The 20,300-nt window shown below is 45.9% G+C and overlaps 1 protein-coding gene across 5 annotated transcripts in view; it reads right to left on the reverse strand.

Annotated features, from left to right (window-relative positions):
- RIPOR2 (RHO family interacting cell polarization regulator 2) overlaps window positions 1-20,300 on the reverse strand; it is a 212,209-nt gene that overhangs the window by 54,234 nt on the left and 137,675 nt on the right. For 3 of the 5 annotated variants that reach the window (XM_058285324.2, XM_012526591.4, XM_058285325.2), the window contains exons 2-6: window positions 7,105-7,231; window positions 5,698-5,853; window positions 4,888-4,966; window positions 3,426-3,449; window positions 2,009-2,062 (exon numbers count right to left, since the gene is read on the reverse strand). In XM_058285324.2, the coding sequence (XP_058141307.1) occupies window positions 2,009-2,062; window positions 3,426-3,449; window positions 4,888-4,966; window positions 5,698-5,853; window positions 7,105-7,231 (440 nt within the window). Of the gene's footprint in view, window positions 1-2,008; window positions 2,063-3,425; window positions 3,450-4,887; window positions 4,967-5,697; window positions 5,854-7,104; window positions 7,232-8,266; window positions 8,428-20,300 lie in introns of those variants that run through there. The other 2 variants (XM_058285323.2, XM_071210997.1) reach the window with 2 other exon arrangements.

Genomic DNA, 20,300 nt, shown 5'->3' on the forward strand with positions numbered 1-20,300 from the left:
TTGTAAGTAAACTCTGCAGACCCTTCCGAGGTAGTAGGTCTTGGAAACAGAAGTGCCAATGGCTCTTCCAGTGCAGGTGAGGCTGTGTCACACATGTGGTGTGGGGGAAAATACACCTCCACCCCTTTTCCCACTACCGGGAAACTCCCATGACACTGAGATTGTCATCCTCTCAACAAGGAAGCTGTGCTCATGGTACCATGGGCACAGCCCTAATGCCTGAGTCTATTACTCTGCCTTTAAAGAAAATTTTACTTTTTCCCTTCAAATATCGATCTATCCTCACCAAATGGAGGTAAACTTCAGGATATACACAAGATACTTTACGTACATGACCAGGGAGGAAACCGGCCCATTCGTAGGCAAACACCTGTCTTACTTAGAAGTCACTAGTGATTCTCGTCCAATGAACAGATTAACTGATTAATTCATTCAATCAAATATTAATTTTTAGGCATCGTGAATAGGGTCCTACAAAGTACTGCCAACCTGTAAAAGTCCTTCGGATTTTGTATCTAACAACATGGATATAAAACGGATCAGCACACCCCTGCCAAATACTGATTCTGTTTTCTTTCTGTTTTCCAAACTCAACAGAATATTTTTTTTCAAAGCTTGCCTGCCACACAATTCTCTTTCATTGCTTCATTTATCGAGTTTAGCAGAGATAGGGGCAATTTCAGATTTTCTAGCTAGGAAATAACCTCCCATGTGGGAAGAACAACGGCAACCTTAAACGTCTGTGGACACCCTTAGGATGACACGGCTCAAATGATTTTGCCTCCTGACCCTCATCTCACCGTGACTGAATAACCCGGTGAGCAGGTGGCAGAGTCGAGGCGAGAGTCCAAGGCTCGCCTCTTGGAAGACACTCGGGAGTGCGGTTAGGAGCAGTGTGCTGTGAACAGGAATTCCGAGCCATGCGATTTAGCTGCCCCCGAAGGGAAACCGTGCCAAGGCTGCACTGATAACTCCTGAGAAGCGTCTGGAACTGGGGGCGAGCGTTGCCCTCCTCTCCAGGCAGGTTGCACCGTCCGTGAGCTATTTCCACGCTCTGGCCTGGATACCATGGGCCCTGACAGAATGGAGGGGAGCCACCGGCTTGGAAACCACGCCACTGGGGAAGCGTGGAAGGAAGCAAAACGTGGGAAGGATTTAGGGAGGCACGTGACAGCTGCTTTAAAGACTTGAAGGGGGAGGCAGATTTGGCTCAATGGATAGAGTGTCCGCCTACCACACGGGAGGTCCAGGGTTCAAACCCAGGGCCTCCTAACCCATGTGGTGAGCTGGCCCACGCGCAATGCTGGTGTGCACAAGGAGTGCCGTGCCATGCAGGGGTGTCCCTGTGTAGGGGGGCCCCGTGCGCAAGGAGTGCGCCCCATAAGGAGAGCCACCCTACATGAAAAGAGCACAGTCTGCCCAGGAGTGGCACCGCACACACGGAGAGGTGACGGTGCAAGAAGACGCAACAAAAAGACACACAGATTCGTGGTCCACTGACAAGAATGCAAGCAGACACAGAAGAACACACAGTGAATGGACACAGAGAGCAGACAACTGGGGGTGGGGGGTGGGAAGGGGAGAGAAATAAATAAAAAATATATCTTAAAAAAAAAACCAAAACAGACGTGAAGTGCCTTTGCGAGGAGGTTTAGGTTCTACCAGGTTGTCCAGGAAGGTAGGAAGTAAGAAGTATTTGTGTAGGGCCAGTTGGGTTCAATCTTATCTCTACCTACATCATACTGAGACTGCAAACACTCTGCTAAGAACAGGGCAGGTTACAGCATTTAATAAAAGGTGAATAAAGTACCATCAAAACTACGGTCAGTTATCAGGCTTCCCGTTCTTAATTTTCCTCCACTTCCACTGCCTACTGGGGGCCTTAATTGCTCATCGTCTAGGAGTCAACTAGATAAGAAATTCTCCATGGACGAGATGCTCAGGCTAATGGCCTATCGATCAGTAACTGAGAACTAAAAAGGAGGCAGCTGTCAGGAACTTCACTTACCTTACTAATGTGAAACTCCAGGCGTCTCATGTATCTCTCGATGGCTTTAATTTGCTGGAATTAAAAGAAGAAGTTTGCAATAGTACAGCCATTTACAGTTAGGTTAACCAAGGCTTGTGAGGACAACTTTATTTTCTTGTACTCAAAAGTATCAGAAAGTGCTAAAACTTTCCCTTTTCCTCCTGTCTTCGGGGCTATTTTAGACATCCTCTAATAGGAATTTGGAAAGTGTTTTTTAAAATACTGAATAAGGCAGTAGATGTAGCTCAAGTGGTTGAGCACCTGCTTCCCATATACAAGGTCCCGGGTTCGATCCCCAGTGCCTCCTAAAAACAAGCAAGCAAACAAACAAAAAAACCAACTTTCATTGGGGAGCGGATGTAGCTCAGTGGTTGAGCTCCTGCTTCCCACGTACTGGGTCCTGGGTTCATTCCCCAGGACCTCCTAAAAAAAAATCTGAAAAACAAAAAACAATAAATACCCTGAGATGTGAACCTAAGTGAGTTGCTGCAATCCTTGTGTTTTACCTCAAGGGAGGCAGATCGATTGGAATTGGTTGGATTTCAGGTAGGACAGTATCATCTTGCAGGCTACTTAAATTGCTTCACGCAACATTTTATCAGTTCTAAGCTGGACTTTTTTCCCCTTCACCTTTCAGGGTCTCTGAAATTGGATACATCTTATAGTTGCTACCAGCCATGTGGCAGACAGCTGCCTACACACGACGGAAGAGAATCACAGCTGCTCATGCGTCTGAAATCATTTCACGTGAGTTATTCGTGTTGTGGGTCGTACAGGAGTTAAATTTAATTGCTCTCTATAATGTGTTCAGAAAGAAAATACTATGATTCACCATCCAAAGAAAAGGTTTTGTGTACACAGGTAGGCTTGGAAACAGCAACATCATATATAATTAAAACAAAAACCTATGCCTAAATTGGCCTGTTAAGTTTTGTCAATAAATATAAAATACACATGCTAAGTGAAAAGAAACAATTGTGTCAAGAGTTCAAGTGGCATCATTTTTCCCCCCTTAGGGGCACATAAACTCATGGTGTATTTTCCAATCAAAGATGTCTTAGATTTGATGACATACAATAATTAATATTTATAGAGACTGCTGGTAAGGGTCTCCCAACACTTGGGAAGCTGCTAAACTTATTAAACCACTGAAAAACTTCTGTATCAAGGTGGCATTTTTATGGGCATGGCCTTAAACACTTTATTGACTCTAGATCCTAGTACTTCTTCATCCTCCTCATAAGACAAAAACCTGAATTTTTCCAGGATTAGGAACATCATCAGTTCTCTAGGATCTTACTCTCCCAAAGGGGGCCTGAAGAGGGTCTCTCCCTGACCGCTACTCAAGCACGTGGAACTTTTTTCAGTGGCGCCCCAACACAGAGCCATAACTTACCTTGTCTAGGTCATACAGCACACCCTAAAAGGAAAGGAACATCTGCATTAAAACGTGTCTTCCCCAAATTCATTACTAACATTCCTAGAGGAATTTAGCCTGCATTTCTGCATTATCTGTGGAGTAATGAGCACCCTGCAAGGTTGGGCTGAATTCTTTGACATCTGCTTTCAAAGAGAACAAATCTGTCTTATTTTAAACACCATTTTAAGCACTTTTCAGAACCAGGATTAATTTGTACGCTGCGTTTCCAGAATTCCTCCCAGTCCTCTCTGCCTCTTGGGGGGGCTCTAAGTTTCTCACTGACTTGGAGCTCTCCTGTCTTCCATGTTGAAGGACATGTACATTCATGCTCACTTAAAAATATATCTATTTTAAACGAATGGTGTTAACATAAAATATAGCAGTAATAGATGTGTTAAGAGTATCTTGCCTTCCTGTTTAAACACGTAGACCTGGTGTTTAAGACAGCTCTGGAGGGTGATGTTTTTAGAGCAATTCCTTCCCGTGTGCTCCCAGCAGAGCCCGTGTGAGTAGATTCTGCTCCCGCTGAAAGCTGAGGACCAGGGCGGGGGGTGCACTCTCAGGCGACACCGTCCCCACATCCCCTGCTGGGAGAGTGGTCAGGAGATGCCAGGGTCTGGCTTCCGGGGAGCCCCTGTGGGGTTCTGAGGTGGAACTCCAGCAGCTTGGAGGATGCCGGACGGCAGGGAAGGGCTCCCGCCCTCCACGGGAGTTCCTAAGGCAACCTCATTAGAATAGAAAGTCTTTCAACCCCATCCCTTCGAAAAAGATGACAACACACATTTTGGCACATGTTCTTAAAAAAAAAGTTAACAGCGGTGAACGTACAGCGGCACCTCCTGGGACACCGCACGCTTTTCTCGGGCTTTATGATGGCTTTAAATATGAAGGTGCAATATGACTTAGAACTGAACGAAATCCTTTAAAATGGGGTGTGGTTAGGAGCGCCTCTTCCACCGGGCAGGTCCTCGCGCTGTCATCAGAAAGTGGGCAGCCTGACCCTCGCAGTGGGCAGGCCAGCTGCTCCTAGCGGTCCCTCCTGGAGCCTCTGTCCCCTCCTGACCTCACTCACCATCACGTTTGTAAATATGCAGAGATAACGCAAAAGTCTGGGTTCCAAAGTCCTAGCACATCGATATGCTAGGAACCCCCCAACTTTTCATTTCCTTATGCGTGTTTTTGGGTGGTATAGGGAGTTCTTTAAAAACCATTTTTTTTCCCCTGAATATAAAGTTGATTTGCATAAACATGCTTGGGAAATACCAAAAAGTATTGCGAGGCAAAGACAGGATTAAGAATGAACCTCCTTCTTCCTACTGAAACTCAAGACAGGCACATCAGGATCGGCTTGTCTTACACATCCCTCCCCAGGCCCAGGAAGTAAAAGAAGCTGGGAAAGAACCCTGGGTTAGCATCCTGATGACCGGAAGGTACCTACCAGGCGCGAGTTTCTCTTCATATCTTTTAACTGAGCGGTTAACTTGTCCAGCTCCGTCTGGTGAACCTCCAGATATTCGCTGTAAAGACAAGACGCGACAGAATAGTGAACTCGGGGCCCACGAGGCGAATCTGGTGCTGGCTGCTCAGCTCCTTCCGAAAAGGAATGAAGAGCCTGAACCTTGCTCAGTAGAGGGCAGGGTTGGGGACAGGGAGGGCTCTCTCTGCATCTTCCCAACCTCTCCACATTTTAAAAGCTGGCAGCTGCTCTAATACCATCCAGTGGTCACGAAGAAGAACGCCTGTGAGGGTGACAGTCCAATAAAGATAAACCAAACCAACCAAGCCAAACCAACGGGGAGGGAGGGGCCAGACACCCACAGCCAGTCCGCGGTCCAGCTTAGAGCTCTACCCGGCTCAACACGGGCTGTGGATGTCTCACCAACACCAGGGAAGTTGTGTTCTTGGCAAACAATCCCCGTAATGGACTCAGGAAGGTTTCAGAACCGTTCTTCACAGACTGGGAAACGGATCAGCCTGCTGGCCATTGGTGAAGTCAAATTCTACCCCCTACAGAGGTAAAGAAAAACGTGCTCTTTTTTCAGGTCGCCTCCCACATCATGGATGTGATGTGGGAGCCCAAAGTATTTCAAGCCTTTGGGACTCCTGTCGGGCTTCCTGACCCTGGAGAACGAATCAACCTAGCCCTATAGAAAGAGCCGTTTTAAAACGATCTCCTAAGACTAGCTTTCCTCAGGGCACTTTAGAGAGGAGAGAGGATCCCGAGCGTGGCCGAGTTCAAAGCTCTTACTCAAGTCCGTTTTTCAAGGCCCCGTAGACCTCGTCAACCCTCAGAGGCTGAGGCTCTTTGGGAAGGCTGTTGGTTTTGTGTCCCAAGTTGTGCATTTTCTTCACTTTGGCCTGAGGTTTCTTGACAGCAGTGGAGTTTTCAATGAAGGAGTTACACCTAGGGAAAGAAAAGAAGAAAACGTGACTCGTGGACACCCAAAAGGATTCGGCCGAACCGGCGCCGTTTTCATCACCTTGCATTCGTATCAGCATCCTTTCGGGAAGAAACCGTTCCCTCGTGTACGAACAGGTCTGAGCCATCCTCGTTTAGTTTCTTGGTAGTAGATTTGTTAGCTGCTGGTATCTGACAGCTTTGCGGGGCAGCGCTGCCCGGAGCCAAAGGCCAGCTCGAGGCACTGTGCAGAGTGAGACTGTGGATCCTCTAGAATCTCATAGGATGCCAAGCCAAACCCTTCTGGGTGGAAATAAGCAGGTAGCGGGACCTACTCCAACTAAGAGACACGTGCCCTGGGCCGCATCAGTCACGCACGAGCTTCTAGAACTGCGGCCAGGATGGGAATGGGTACTTTTCCTGGCAAAGGGCCATCAGCCCGGCAAATGGCTAATTCCATTCAACACTGTAAAGAAAAGCACGGGTCGTCGGACTGACAGCTTTTCAAAAAAGCCTTGTTTTTATGGGTAAGTTACGTCCAGGTATGACGTAGCTAAATCTTCAGCACCCTTCTTAGGGGTGGAGAGGATGTCTGCAGTGGCGACAGGGGCGCCTCGTAAACCCAAAGCTCTGACCTGACCGGGAGGCCAGACCACTCGCCGGCCAGCGACCAACAGGCCAGCCGATGAGGCCTTCTCCTCTCCGCTCGCTGCATGCACCAAAAGGGGCAGCAGAGGTGAAAGCGAGCGCGGCCCCCCCCCCCCGAGAGGGAGGTCCTCATCCCGGCAAAGAAACCGAGGACTGGGTGGGCTACATGCCACCGGCAGGGGCACTTGCTTTCTGGAGCTCCCCCGGGTCCCGTCTTAGAGGAGAGGAGATTCCAGGGACATGAGAAGAGTCACTTTCCCAAGCCCGTGACTGAGTGACATCTCCCCCCGGAGTCCGTCTGCAGAGGCACAGTCTAACTGCAGCCGAACCCATACCAGAGCCAGTCCTGAAAATCCGGGTGCAATGCAGACGTGTGTGGGGTGGGTACACACACAGCATGGGCCTGCCCGAGACCCCGAGCAAATCTGCCTTGCAGGAAAAGCAAGGGCAGCATTTAATTTTTTTATTCATGACACCTTTTCCATGAAAGAGGAGCTTAAACAGAATGCATGAGTGTGCACACGTGCGTGTCCTCCTGTTTGCACACACACAGGCCCTCTGCAGACCGCGGCCTCCCCACAGGTCGCCGGGGACCTGCTGGCCACTTGCCTGGATCGCCGCTCCTGCAGGCCGCTGAAGCCCGCGAAGGACTGGCTTCTGATGATCCCATTGGGCCCTCCGGGAGAGAAGGCCTGGGGTCCTCTCAGCATGACTTCTGGGAGCCGGGCTGGCAGTCCTGTAAGACAGGGGAGGACAGCGGAGGTGACAGGAGGCTCAGGCCGAAGCTCCGCCCAGCTGGCCAGCAGCGCCGGAGCGGGGAAGAGGCCAGAGGCCGGTGACCCGAGTCACGGGGCATCAGATACCCCAAGACTACGGCCCCATGACTGGTGCTTTTGAAGCCAAGGTGCTCAGCTCGCGGGGGAATAAAAGCTCCTGCCTACCCAAGACACAAAACCATCAACCACGCCCGGGTGCCTTCGGAGATCCTTTTTGACAAGGTTGGGCCATCGCTTCTAAAATAAGAACATTTTGTGATGGTGAGCTCCACCCAACAACAAGGCACAACAAAACAAAGCCACGAACAGGCCAAGTCAAAGGGTCAGCAGGGCCTGCGTTAATTTCCAAACAACACTCAGGCCTCAGGGTGGAATTCTACGACTTGGAAGCCGGGTTTCTTTAGAGATACCCTTACTTCATCAGGTTCTCCCTCCTTCCAGCCTTAAGTAGGTTTTGAAAAGAGAAGATTGTGCCACTTACTGTGGCCCTGTAAAATAAAGAGAGGAGCCTGGTGGCAAACAAAAGAAGAGATAATCTAGGTTATGATAAGAACACCAGGGAAAAGAAAAGAGGAAGATGCGGCAGAGCACACCCGCCCAGTTCAGCTGCATCTCACCACAGCTGACCAAGGTACATTGTCAAACCCAACTGTGGCTTGGACTGCACCCCAAGGTTAGTTGCCCCACAGGACTGCCCTGGAACTGGTAGGTAATTTTACCCCCTTTGGCACAGGACGAGGTGGGAGGCACCTACCGCCGTCTCAGCAGGTTGCTTCAGTCCAGTAAAGGGGCCGCCCGGCAGGAGAACTGCAGGCAGCTCTTGCCCAGGCTAATTAATGGTTTCCAAAGTGGGCAAATGCCAAATGGGTGTAACCGAGTAACTTCAACAATTGCCCTTTAAGACCCAACCAGAAAGGAAAAGCTAAAAAAACCCAAACAAACCCCTCCAAAAACAAGAACACCAAGCACAGGCGCAGAACTCTCTAGGAACCCACCCAGACGGAATGGGGCGGCCGGCTCACCAGTCATCCCTCCGAGGTCCAGCAGCAGCCCAGCGAGAGGAGGTCGGCTAGGGTGACTTCCCCAGAGAGAGAAGGGCAAACTGTCCCCTCCCTGCCCGGGCGGCTGGTTTTTAAATCCCCTCCCTGCCTCCCTCACCATGCGAAAGCAACTCTGGAGTTTGTATGCATTCTTGCAAGGTACAGGTGCTGAGTCAGTGGCAACAGGCCTTCCTGTTTGCTTTGCTCTTTGCTCTTGGTGGGACACAAAGCCCAGTCCAGCTAGATGCCAGAAAGCTACATTTTGGAACATTTTCTAGAATTTTAAAAGCAATCTAATCGAACTATGACCAGCCGATAAAAGTAATTTTTAGTGCACAAGTGGCCGGACAAAATGCAGGTGCAAATAAAGTGGTTCCTTACCACTCCTACCCTCCCTTAAATCCTTACTAAGTTTCTCCCAAGTGCTCTGCTGGTTACTGAGGGGAGGGTCCTGTCTGCATTTCATTAAGACTACCTCCCCCTGGGCACATAAAGCATGCCCCAGCTTCCCCCCCTTTCTTGGTAAATAAATGTTCTCGAGAACGAAATGAACATATGTCCTGGATTCTAAGGTGGCAGATTGCAAAATGCTTTGGGCTGGGAAAAATCCTCGGAAACTTTTCACCAAATTTACACGTGGTGGGGAGCGGATGTGGCTCAGGGGTTGAGCGCCTGCATCCCATGCACGAGGTCCTGGGTTCGATCCCCAGTACCTCCTACAAAATAATAAAATAATAATTTACCTATGGAACGTGAGCAGCTGAACGTTTTTGGTCTTAGAAATGATCGTTATCTACTAGGAAAGAATTTGGCCGGCAGCAGATTTAGGCTCAGATCTCTGATCTGCTATCAATCCCCCTGAAGGCTGACCTGCTGCAGGAAAACATCTACACAACAAGCCTGGCTGCACACACACAACCAGCACCTTGGAGAACTGGAAGGAGCGGGCTGGGACAGGGGGAGTCAGAGGGACTCAAGGCCAACGAGGGCACAAAACACCTCCCACCACCGGGGACTATGGCAAGTCGGGACCTCATCGGAAGAAGGGGGTAACCAGTCTCCCAACTTCCCCAGGCTCCCCTAACTTGCAACTCTCTTTAATCGTCTTTCTGACCACCTTCTCCCACTTTTCGGTGCTCTGTCTTCAGACTTTCTCCAGGTCCTGCTGAGCCACCCGCTCTACTTCCCAGCCCCCAGCAAAACAGAGTTCTGCTTCTCATTTTGAGGCTTTAGGGATTTATGTTATCCCATCATAGTCATTTGCATTTTAATAGGGATGTTCCACAGGACAAAAAGCCTTACCCTAAAGAAATGAGGGCAGTAGGATTGCAGTATCACGGTTGCGATACCAAAGTGGAAGACAATCCAACAATATCTTCCCAAAAGTGAAGACAAAAAAAAAAATACAACCACCAAAAAAACAGAATATGATAACAGGAATGTTAAAATCAAAACACAATAAAACTATGTACATGAATAGAAGAGTTCTGGGGAACTAGATGTGGCTCAACTGATAGAGCTTCCGCCTACCATATGGGAGGACCTGGGTTTGATCCCTGGAGCCTCCTGGTGAAAAAGAAGAAGAGAAAGTGTGCCTGCATGGCAGACCAGTGCCCGTGCAAGTGCCCGTGTGGTGAGCCAGTGCCCTGTGCAAGTGAGTCACGCAGCAAGATGATGACACATCAAAAGAGAGACAAGGGGAGAGTCAAGGTGAAGCGCAGCAGAGACCAGGAACTGAGGTGGCACAATTGACAGGGATCCTCTCTCCCCATCAGAGGTCCCCAGGATCAAGTTCCAGGGAATCCTAGAGGAGAGAAAATGAGAAGAAAACATAGACAACAAAAACAGCAGGGCGGGAGGAGGTGGGGGTGGGGGGTTAAATAAATAAAAATAAATCTTAAAAAAGAAAAAAGATCCACTACATTAAAAAAAAAAAAAGTATACACAGATAGTTCGTAGAGGGGTGGGGTTGAATGGTGGGCAGGAAGATTTTATCTGCATTGTTATAATTTTTACAAAGAGAGTACATTTGGGTATTATTCGTGAAATGCAAAATTCTTATTTTGAAACTGCAGCCATCTGGAATTGTCCATTGTTGGAAGGGGAGGGTGAGAGAGAGCCCCTACTCAAGATCTAACGAGTAAGAGAACTCTGTTGGGCAACAGTGATATTTGCAAAGTTCTTTATATTTATAATTTTGAAGAGGAGAAATAGGATTTCCAAGAAATAACGTGTTAGGGTCATAAATTCCAATAACACCAGGACAATCCAGATTCTCCCTATTATGAGTACTGGTCTGTGCCCTGACTTCTACATTTTAGTCTGCAAAACGTGGAGTGATGGGCCGGTACTCCTTGTAGTGTGCACGACACTACACACTATGTTGCACAACACTATACTGCTAAGGGTCACCCAACGTCATCGTATCCAATAAGCTAGAAGTTCCACAGGACACGACAAATTCTTCTTTGGATGCCACTACTTGAAACTGCTGGGGCTTTGCAGGAGGCTTCCCAGCCCCTAAGAAACTGACTCCTAGCCTGGTGGTTTTAGCTACTCCAGCAGAGCTAATGTTAGTTTTTGTGTGTTAAATCCCAGAAAGATTTCTTTTTTTTAAAGATTTATTTTTTATTTATTTCTCTCTCCTTCCCCCCCACCCAGTTGTCTGTTCTCTGTGTTTATTTGCTGCGTGTTCTTCTTTTTGTCTGCTTCTGTTATTGTCAGCAGCACGGGAATCTGTGTTTCTTTTTGTTGCGTCATCTTGCTGTGTCAGCTCTCCGTGTGTGCGGCACCATTCCTGGGCAGGCTGCACATTCTTTCACGCTGGGCAGCTCTCCTTATGGGGCGCACTCCTTGCGTGTGGGGCTCCCCTACGCGGGGGACACCCCTGCGTGGCAGGGCACTCCTTGCGCACATCAGCACTGCGCATGGGCCAGCTCCACACGGGTCAAGGAGGCCCGGGGTTTGAACCGCGGACCTCCCATGTGGTAGACAGACGCCCAAACCACTGGGCCAAGTCCGCTTCCCCCCAGAAAGGTTTCTAATCATAAGCCAACAGTAAAACTGCTATGGCTAGATCCTCACACCTGGCTTCCGTGCATGAGGCTGTGCCACCAGGCAGTCACCCTGCCCTGCCATTCCCACAGCCATCGGGAGGAATGGGGACTTTCCGGAAGAATCTCAAGCATCTTGACTCAGAGTTGAACAAACCTACTGGTCTGAGGTGAACCTCATGCCACAGAAGCCAGAGAGCCACAGCTGTTTCTCCACTTCACTCTTTATGTAACAAAAACCTCTGCTGCATCCCCCGCATGGCAGTGCTAAGTCCCAATTAAATACACTCCAGGCTCTTTTGAACTCAAAATCAGTATGGGCTATTGCATTTTCCATTAAGAACCCTGTGACACTGGTATACAGGCTGGCTCGTGGTGGATGCTGTGTGCCACCCCCTGACCCGAGGCCCTTTGTAGCTTTGTATTCCATCTCTGTCAAATCTGCAGGCAGGTTTTGGGCAGGGACTGCCAGAGGTTGAGACAGATAAAGAGATGAAAGGATCGAGAGTTCCTGTCATCAGGCCTCCTTCCTTGATGGACTAGAAACAAAAAATGGAGTATGATCGCAATTTAGAGGGGAAAGAGCCAGCTATCTGCAGAACTTAGAGATAACCCACAATTTAGAGGGGAAAGAGCTAGCTATCTGCAGAACTTAGAGATAACCCAGTTCTCAAGAAAAAAAAAAAGACAGACATCAACACTGGGGGTTGCCTAGAGATGGGTGTAAGGGACATCTGTCCCACAGCAGACCCTAAATTGCAGCTGGAGGAAGCGCTGCCTACCAGCCGAAGTAGTAAAAGTGAAAGAAAAATGTTTGCGAAGCCCAGTCTGGGTGACAGTTCTAGTTCCCATTACATATTTTTTAAAAATTTAAAGCAGATCAATTTTATTGATACATATTAATAAAGCACACAATTCATCCAAAGTGTACAATCAATGGTAGCTGGTATACTCTCATAGTTGTGCATTCATCACTTCAATCGTTCTTAGAGCATTTTCATTATTTCAATGATAATAAGAAAGAAAGAGACAAGAAAATTCGCCTCCTCTCAATCTCTCTATGCTTCCCCTGCTGTACACAGCTGTTATTTCTGGCTATTCTTGCACAATTATTTATTTATTAAGCAGTTTTATCAAGATATATTCGTATACTATAGGACCTATGTAAAGTGTATAATCAAAGGCTTTTAGTATAATCACAATGTTGTGCATTCATCACCACAAAGAACTTTAGAACAATTTCATTACTCCAAAAAGAAAAACTCCACACCCCTTAGCAGTCCTTCCCCAGCCCTACACAACCACCAATCTAATTTCATCTTTACAAATTGATTTATATTTACATTTTCCATAAATGGAATCATGCAGTATGGTTTCTTTCACTTAGCATAATGTGTTTTTTTGGTTGTCTGATATTAACGTCTTGTAGTATTAACACATATTTGTTCAAAGAAAAATGGTCTTATATATGCAATATTCCCATATTTGTATTTCACATGCAGTTTTACTATGCTCCACAGTCCTATGCATAATTCTAGCTTTCCTTTTAGTAATATACACGACCTTAGACGTTTCCTTTATATTTTTATAGACTGGTATTCTGGTTTATCCTCTCTTGTAAGTTTGATTAGCTGGAGTCAGGGAGTCTATCTCCCCAAAATGAAGCAATTTCAAGACTGAACTGCATTCAGGCGATTGATCCACAGGCCAAGAGGTCACTAGCGGAAGTGCTGGCAAAAGTAAACAATTCTACAAGCATTTCTTCAGGTGGACGGCAGGAGGCGAGGGCCCTCCGGGTACTTTTGAGGGATGATGGAAGGATTCTCAATCTGTCCTGTTGGTGATGGTTGCACAACTGTATACATTTACTAAAACTCGTCACACTGTATACTTAAAAGAGATACATTTTATGGTGTGTGATTTTTACATCAATAAACTGATATTTTAAAAATCACCCTATCAGCCAGAAACCAGCTCAGTGGTTGCCGGGGGTTACGGAGAACAGGTAATGGGGTGTGACTGCTAACGAGTACGGGGTTGCCTTTTGGGGTGATGAAAGTATTCTTGACCTAGACAGAGGTGATTGTCGCACAGCACTGCGGATGCGCTGAAAGCCACTGAATTGTACACTTTAAAATGGCGAATTTTATATTGCATGAATTTTCCCTCAATTAAAAAGAAGGGGGTCCTGTAGTTCTGGCGCTCTGAAAAAAAAATCACTCTATCAGTTTCTAGCAAAAGTCATCCCAACCTCTGCAAGCATCAGTACAAAAGAACCGTAAGGCCTTGAGAAGGAAAAGCTGAATCGATGAGCAGCTACCTGAGAGGTGACCGTTCTCCTGGTTTGATCCCTTCTCCCACAAGCCCACATGAGATGCAGCCCCTGCCCGCTGTGCACTCTGAGGCGTTTCTTCAGGCTCTATTTGTGTTCCTCTGTTTTCCTTTCCTAACTACTGCCATCCTCTTGATGCTCCCCCACATCTCGGTCAAGAGCAGAAGTATAATTCAGTTGTCTGAAAGAGGTACATGAGCCAAATGTAAATAGCCTGCTATGCTAAATGATTATTTAAGATGAATCCTAAAAATAGGTGCTTGCTTATTATATGGTTGCAAGGTACCTATTACAGAACAGTTGACTAATTAAAAAAAAAATTAGATATGTTTAAGTCATTGGCTATTTTTTTATGTACTACTTTAAAATGCTAATGTTTGCTTCTCCCTTGTCAACAATTGTTTGATACCCAAATCTTAAAGACAAATAATGAAGAAGAAGAAAAAAAAGATAGACATGGCCCCACTCCTTGACAAGGAGATGGAATAGCGAAGGTCAGGAGTTCTTATTGGCCTCTTGGGTAAGTAGTAAACTAGCTGAACCTCAGATTCTGTATCTGCAGAATGAGGGGGTGATTTGGCCCTGTTTTAACAGGCAAGCACTGTAAGGTTCAACTGAGATCAAAGTATGATTTCGTTTTACAGTCAAAAGGCTCCCTGGCCGTGTTCTAACCTGACTTCCTATCCTACCTGTAGTTGGTAGAACTTCCGCTTAAAAACCTACAGAAAACAAGGAAGTGCTTTATACAATAAAGTGCCTGGGAAAACCAAAGATTGTTATAATTAGGACTTAGGTTGAACTAACTTAGAAGAAATGAAGGAAGGAAGAGAAAGAAACTACCTTTGAGAATATCTGGAAACGGATACGGGTGGTTTTCTCTCCCTGTTTTCTAAAACTCCATCACCCAACACATAATTATTAAGTGCTTATTATATGTTCAACACTAGCAGGATGGTACCTGATGTCCAAGACCCCCCAAAAACCTAAGACTGCTCCCTGCTTTAAAAAAATTTAGTAACTTAATTGGAGAAGAAAAAAGACTGAACATAAAGCAGGTGGGAAACAATTTTTAATGTAAGTAATAACCCAAAGAGGACTTGTAAGTGGTTCGTTTCTATTTCTCAACACTCTACCACAAGAATGTGGACTCCAGAGTCAGACAAATCTGACTTTCTGAACTTATGTACGTTCCTTCACTTCTCTGACTTTCAGTTTCCTCATCTGTGTAACAGGAGTAACACTGCAGAGGATTTTTGTGAGGTTCAGATGAGATCATCTAAGAGAGCTTGTCATAGTGCCTGAAATGCAACCAGGGCTTGATAAGACTAACTGTTGATATGAATAATAACCATTCAAAAGAAGAAAGAGTTCTCAAAAGAGAAGGTAAAGGAAGCCAGGAAGAAGAGAAGACTTTGGCAAGGCCTGGAAGCTACCTCCGGAAGCTGGAATCTAGCATCTTTTTGAGGATAGTATTTTTTAGATAATTAAAAAGCAAAACATTAGTTGGTAAGGACTGAAAACCTGGGTACTTTGCAAGTCCAGTTCAAAGCTAAAAAAATGTTTTAACTTTTTCTAAAACAACCTGAAACTTACGGAAGAGTTGCAAGAAAAGTACAAAAAACTTAGCATATACCCTCTACCTAGATTCACCATTTTCTAACAGCTGCCACATTTTACTTTGTCACCCCTCTCAAATGTTCCTGACTCATTTGACAATAATTTCTATGTACATATTTACATATATATGTCCTCCTCCCCCCTCACTAATTTTCAGATTTAATGCTCATTTACTCTTTCTTTAAAATTTACTCTTAAATTTAAATATTTCAAATTATATTTCCTGAGAACATGCGCACTCACATAAATGTAGTAAAAAGATCAAAATCAAGAACACCAATATAGTACTATTAGCTAATGTAAAGCTCTATTCAAATTGTTCCAGTAATGTTCCTTATGTCACACACACCAATCCCCAGGCTGCCCCTGCATTTCAGAAGCCAACTAGGAGTAAGCACTGCCTCTCTTTATTATGTGTTTTAGTCTCCCCTAATCTAGGCCAGTTCCTTGGCCTTCCTTTGTCTTCCATGACATTGACACCTTTTTCCCCTTTCCCCTCCCCCTCCCCCACCCTGCTTTTTTGCTGTGTCTATTTGCCGTGCGATCTTCTGTATCTATTTCTCTTTTTGTCTCTTCTCATTTTTTTCTCCTCTAGGATTCACCAGGATTTGATCCTGAGGACCTCTGATGTGGAGAGAGGTTCCCCGTCAGCTGTGCCACCTCAGTTCCTGGTCTCTGCTGCGCTTTACCTTAGCTCTCCCCTTCGTCTCTCTTTTGTTGTGTCATCATCTTGCTGTGTCACTCGCTTGCACAGGCACTGGCTCGCCACAAGGGCACTCAGCTCGCCATGCGGGCACTGGTTCGCCACGCAGGCACTCGACTCATCACACGGGCACTGGCTTGCTGCGCGCGGGCACGCTTTCTCTTCTTCTTGTTCACCAGGAGGCTCCAGGGATCGAACCCGGGTCCTCCCATATGGTAGGTGGAACCCCTATCACTTGAACCATATCTGCTTCAACATTGACATTTCTGCAGAGTACAGACCAGTTTGGGTTCGCCTGATGTGTTCTGATGATTAGATTCAGGCTGTGTATTTTTGGCAGTGATGTCACCCTAAGTGCTGTGATACTACTGTCCTCAGGGCATCGCATCAGAAGGGACACGGGGTCAGTTGTCCTCATCATGGACGTTAGCTTTGATCTTTGGTTAAGGTGATGTGGAAAGGTAATCGATAAATAGTTGGTGAGGAAGTACTTTGAGGCTGTGCAAATGTTTTGCTTCTCTAAACCAGGACTTTTAGCATCCGTGGATGATTCTTGCCAAATCAATTATTACTAAAACAGTGGAAAAATGGTACTCTTCTAATTCTGTCATTCTTTCTACTGTAAGAACCTTCTCCAAGCCTTTTATTAATAATTAGTTTATTTATTGTCAATAGGACTCATAGATTCTTATTTTATTCAAAGGGTTGTAATCCATCACTAGAATTAATTTTGTGGCAAAAGTCAACTGTGTCTTGCAGCATTTTCTGAGCAGCTCAGCCAAAGGGACCTCTGCTTGTGCACTACAGAATTGTGCCTTATTTGTCAGTATGAACACACTCAAGGACTCACTTGTATTATAATTATTTCCTGAGTGTCTCATCTCTTCAACCAGGTTATGTTCTTCTTGAAGGCAGGCACCATCTGTATTCTGGAGCTTCTCTAATACTTAGTACAGGGCAGGGAACAAAAAGCAAAGGCTCTGCAGCAGGGCTACACAGGTTTAACCCACGTCATCTGTCCTTGCTGAGTCACTGAGGTTGTTGCGAGGAGACAACGAGACAACATACGGAGGGCGTTGAGTGTGGACTCACCAATCTCTTTCCTACTAAATAGAACTTGCCCTTTAAAGACATAGTTGGCTTTTGTCAATCAAAGAGAAAGTGCTAATAATAAAGCCACACATACTTTACAAGTGGAGAAACACATGCAGAGGTCGTAAGTCCTACATGGCCGCCCCCTCCCCCTTCTCCACCCCCAGCAATGATAGCAGCGTATGTTGAAGCTATTTTAAGGTAAGTCTAGTTGAATTATTTGAAGAGTAAAGAAGAAATGTTAATAGCATGTCTCTTCACCAGGACAGTCAATTGTGGCAACTTGTAGATAACTGACACCGTTTCTGCCCTGGGGAAAACGAAAACTGTTTCTTCTTCCATTCTGGTGGATTGAGCAAATGCAGAGAGCAGCAGCTTGGCTCAGGATAATTAGAAGGGAAACGGTTCAAGACAGAAAACTGGTTTAAATCTCATGAGGGGTTGGGTTGATTTTGACTACTGTTGTCATAACTCATTTTAAACCACAAAGTCTTGAACATTGCTAGACCTTCCTTTGGGGCAAACTACACATCGTGGTCATAAAGAAAAAGCATTTTTGCTCTTGAAGACTGGGGCTGTTTGCAATAATCAGTGGATCTACCTATTAAAAACAACAACAAAAACAACCAAATCCCTGTATTTCGAAAGGGAAAAAGCTCTTGGGAACATGGACTGTGCAGACAGCTTGGCGGATCCTGCTGAGGGGAAAACACACCCACCATAAACCCTCGTTTTTTTTATTATCCAGATTCAAAAACAAGGTTCCAACATAGAAGAAAATGGCCCAGTGCCTGGCATTACCACCTCCTCCAGGCATTCTCGCACACGGCCTGTTTATCCCTAGAGCTGGCAACTCATTTCTAGCTAATGGTGATTTTAGCTTCTTTCCTTCAAAACAGCAACCCAAATGATGCTGACATCTCTTCTATTGCTACTTTGACTTTCTCTGAAATTACCATTTTTATAAGCTCATATTTTTTATTGTTCTCCCTAGAGCTGAGCTGCACCTTTGGCAATCCTAAACAGAAAGAGTCATTAGGTTCTGGGAGAATGTACCCAGCAGAGTGTGAAGAAGTATAATTATGCCCCAACGTGGGTGACTAATGCTGGTATTCATTAATGGGCATCAGAGTTGGGTTGAAAATGGAACTGAGCCTTATAAATAAAGCCACATGGCATATCTCATCTCAGAGAAAGGACAAGAAGTTGAAGTTAAAAGTTTTTAAGAAAATAGCCTACATCGTCGAACCGACAGATCCTTCGTATGGCCAGTTAATTTATTTCAGGCCATCCTAATGAGTCAACTGAAATGATGGAGGATTGACTGGCAATTATGGAATGACAGATACAGCTAAAATTCCTGGATTATGGTAATGTCATACAATCACGGCCTTTGTTTGAGATAGGGGGTTACAGCTAAAACCTTGCAACAAAGTCAAGCAATGTACTTAAAACGAAGGCAGTTCTTTCAAATTCGACTTACAGTCGTCACTTCATTCCTGTTGTTATGACAACACTTTTAAAAGCAGCACTTCAAATGCTAAGCATTCAGGCATCTTATTATAGACTTGAAAATAATACATGAGGCTCTGAAGAGCTGCCTCTAGAAGTTTAAAAGGGGGCCTGCGGATTGTCAAGAGATGAAGAGTTAAAGCTCCATCTTTCTTGGCTTTGACCCCTTGAGCTCCTCAAAACCTTGCTTTTTACTGAGGGAGTGAAGGCGTCTGCTCGCCCAGGGGAGGGCAGCTGAAAGAACTCATGTGGGAAGATACATACTGTTATGCACAGTGTCTACTCTGTAGGTTGCATTTGTGAACAAGGAATTCTTTCGTGACCTCACATATTTCTTCCCCTTGATTACAGTCTGTCACCAAGCTTTTAAGAGTCCTAAACAATGCTGTGTTCTGATTCACCTCCGCTGCTTGTCGTTAGCGGTTGGGATGATTCCCTCAGGCAATCTAAGTGTTTAGAAAGAAAGACTGCTCATGGCTGAAGAGTTTGAGAACTGGTATGAGAATCACTAGTCGGTAAAGGGAAGCCGTGGGCAGGCCTGATTCTGTCACAGGAGTCCATCAACTGTGGCCTTTGTGCCGTGGCCTGACAAGAGGGAAGAAATGTTTGTTAAACTTAGTATTTTACTTCTGGGGGGCAACATACTAACAGAAGGATGGTTCTCCGCAGGAAACGAGCAGCCTGAAAGTGGCCACTTGCCAGTCACCGCGAATTCGCAGGACGGCTTTATTTTCCATTCATGTTTAAGTCTCTCTGTCTTGAAGGAGAGTCTCTGAGAAGTTTCCTTTGGTCTTTCTAGATCTATCGCATTTTGTGTGAAGTTATACGAAGTATGGCTGAATAAAGCGTAGTGGATGAAATAGGAGGAAGACTACAACAAACTGATTCACCTCAGAAGAACCCAGTGTCAGAGAGGGGCTCTGGGGTCCCGGTGGGCTGGGCACCGTGCGCCTGCGCGAGCCGCCAGAAGCCGGCAGTTCCAGGGCGGAGCGGACCCCCAGGGGCCTGTCACGCTCTCTGCCTGGTAACGCAGCCGATTTAAGTGCTGCAGTAGGGGCAGTGGTTTCATTACTGCTCATTTCTGCTGCATACCAAGAAGGGGGCCACCTGAATACCATCTGCTGAATTATTTTTGGTTGCTCAAAACAAATAATTTATAATCGGAATGGCAAGCAGTTAAGCACAGCTCTGTGCCAATGCCCAGATTATCAACGAAGCAGCATCACGATCCTTTTTGTTGCACACCAAGAATTTTTATCAGTTTCTTTCTATCCCCTGCTTTGTCCAATGGATTGGAAGCGGCAAACACAGTTGCAAAGCAAAAAGTCCATCTAATCCTGAGATTACAGTACAAATTATTACAAAGAAAAAACAAATGTTTATGTACCCAACGCTGCATCCATCAACATACGGCAAATTCCCAACACCGAAGGCAAAAGAATACAGTACAGGCTGTTTGTACACCAAGGGAAATGCCAGATTCCTTGCCTCTGAGCCAGGGAGCTGTCACATTGCTTTCCTATTTTGATACCCACATAACTCCTAGTTCTCACGTAGGCCAGTAGCTTCACTTCCTCTCTTTGCTATGTCCAGCCCTTTTCCTTGTTCACTGTCCATAGCCAAACTTCTAGAGGGAAGTCACAGCCCTTTTTCTAGAGCAGGAAATGAGGGATTTGAAGT

Source organism: Dasypus novemcinctus, chromosome 22 (assembly GCF_030445035.2).
Source record: "Dasypus novemcinctus isolate mDasNov1 chromosome 22, mDasNov1.1.hap2, whole genome shotgun sequence".
Taxonomy (NCBI): Eukaryota; Metazoa; Chordata; class Mammalia; order Cingulata; family Dasypodidae; genus Dasypus; species Dasypus novemcinctus.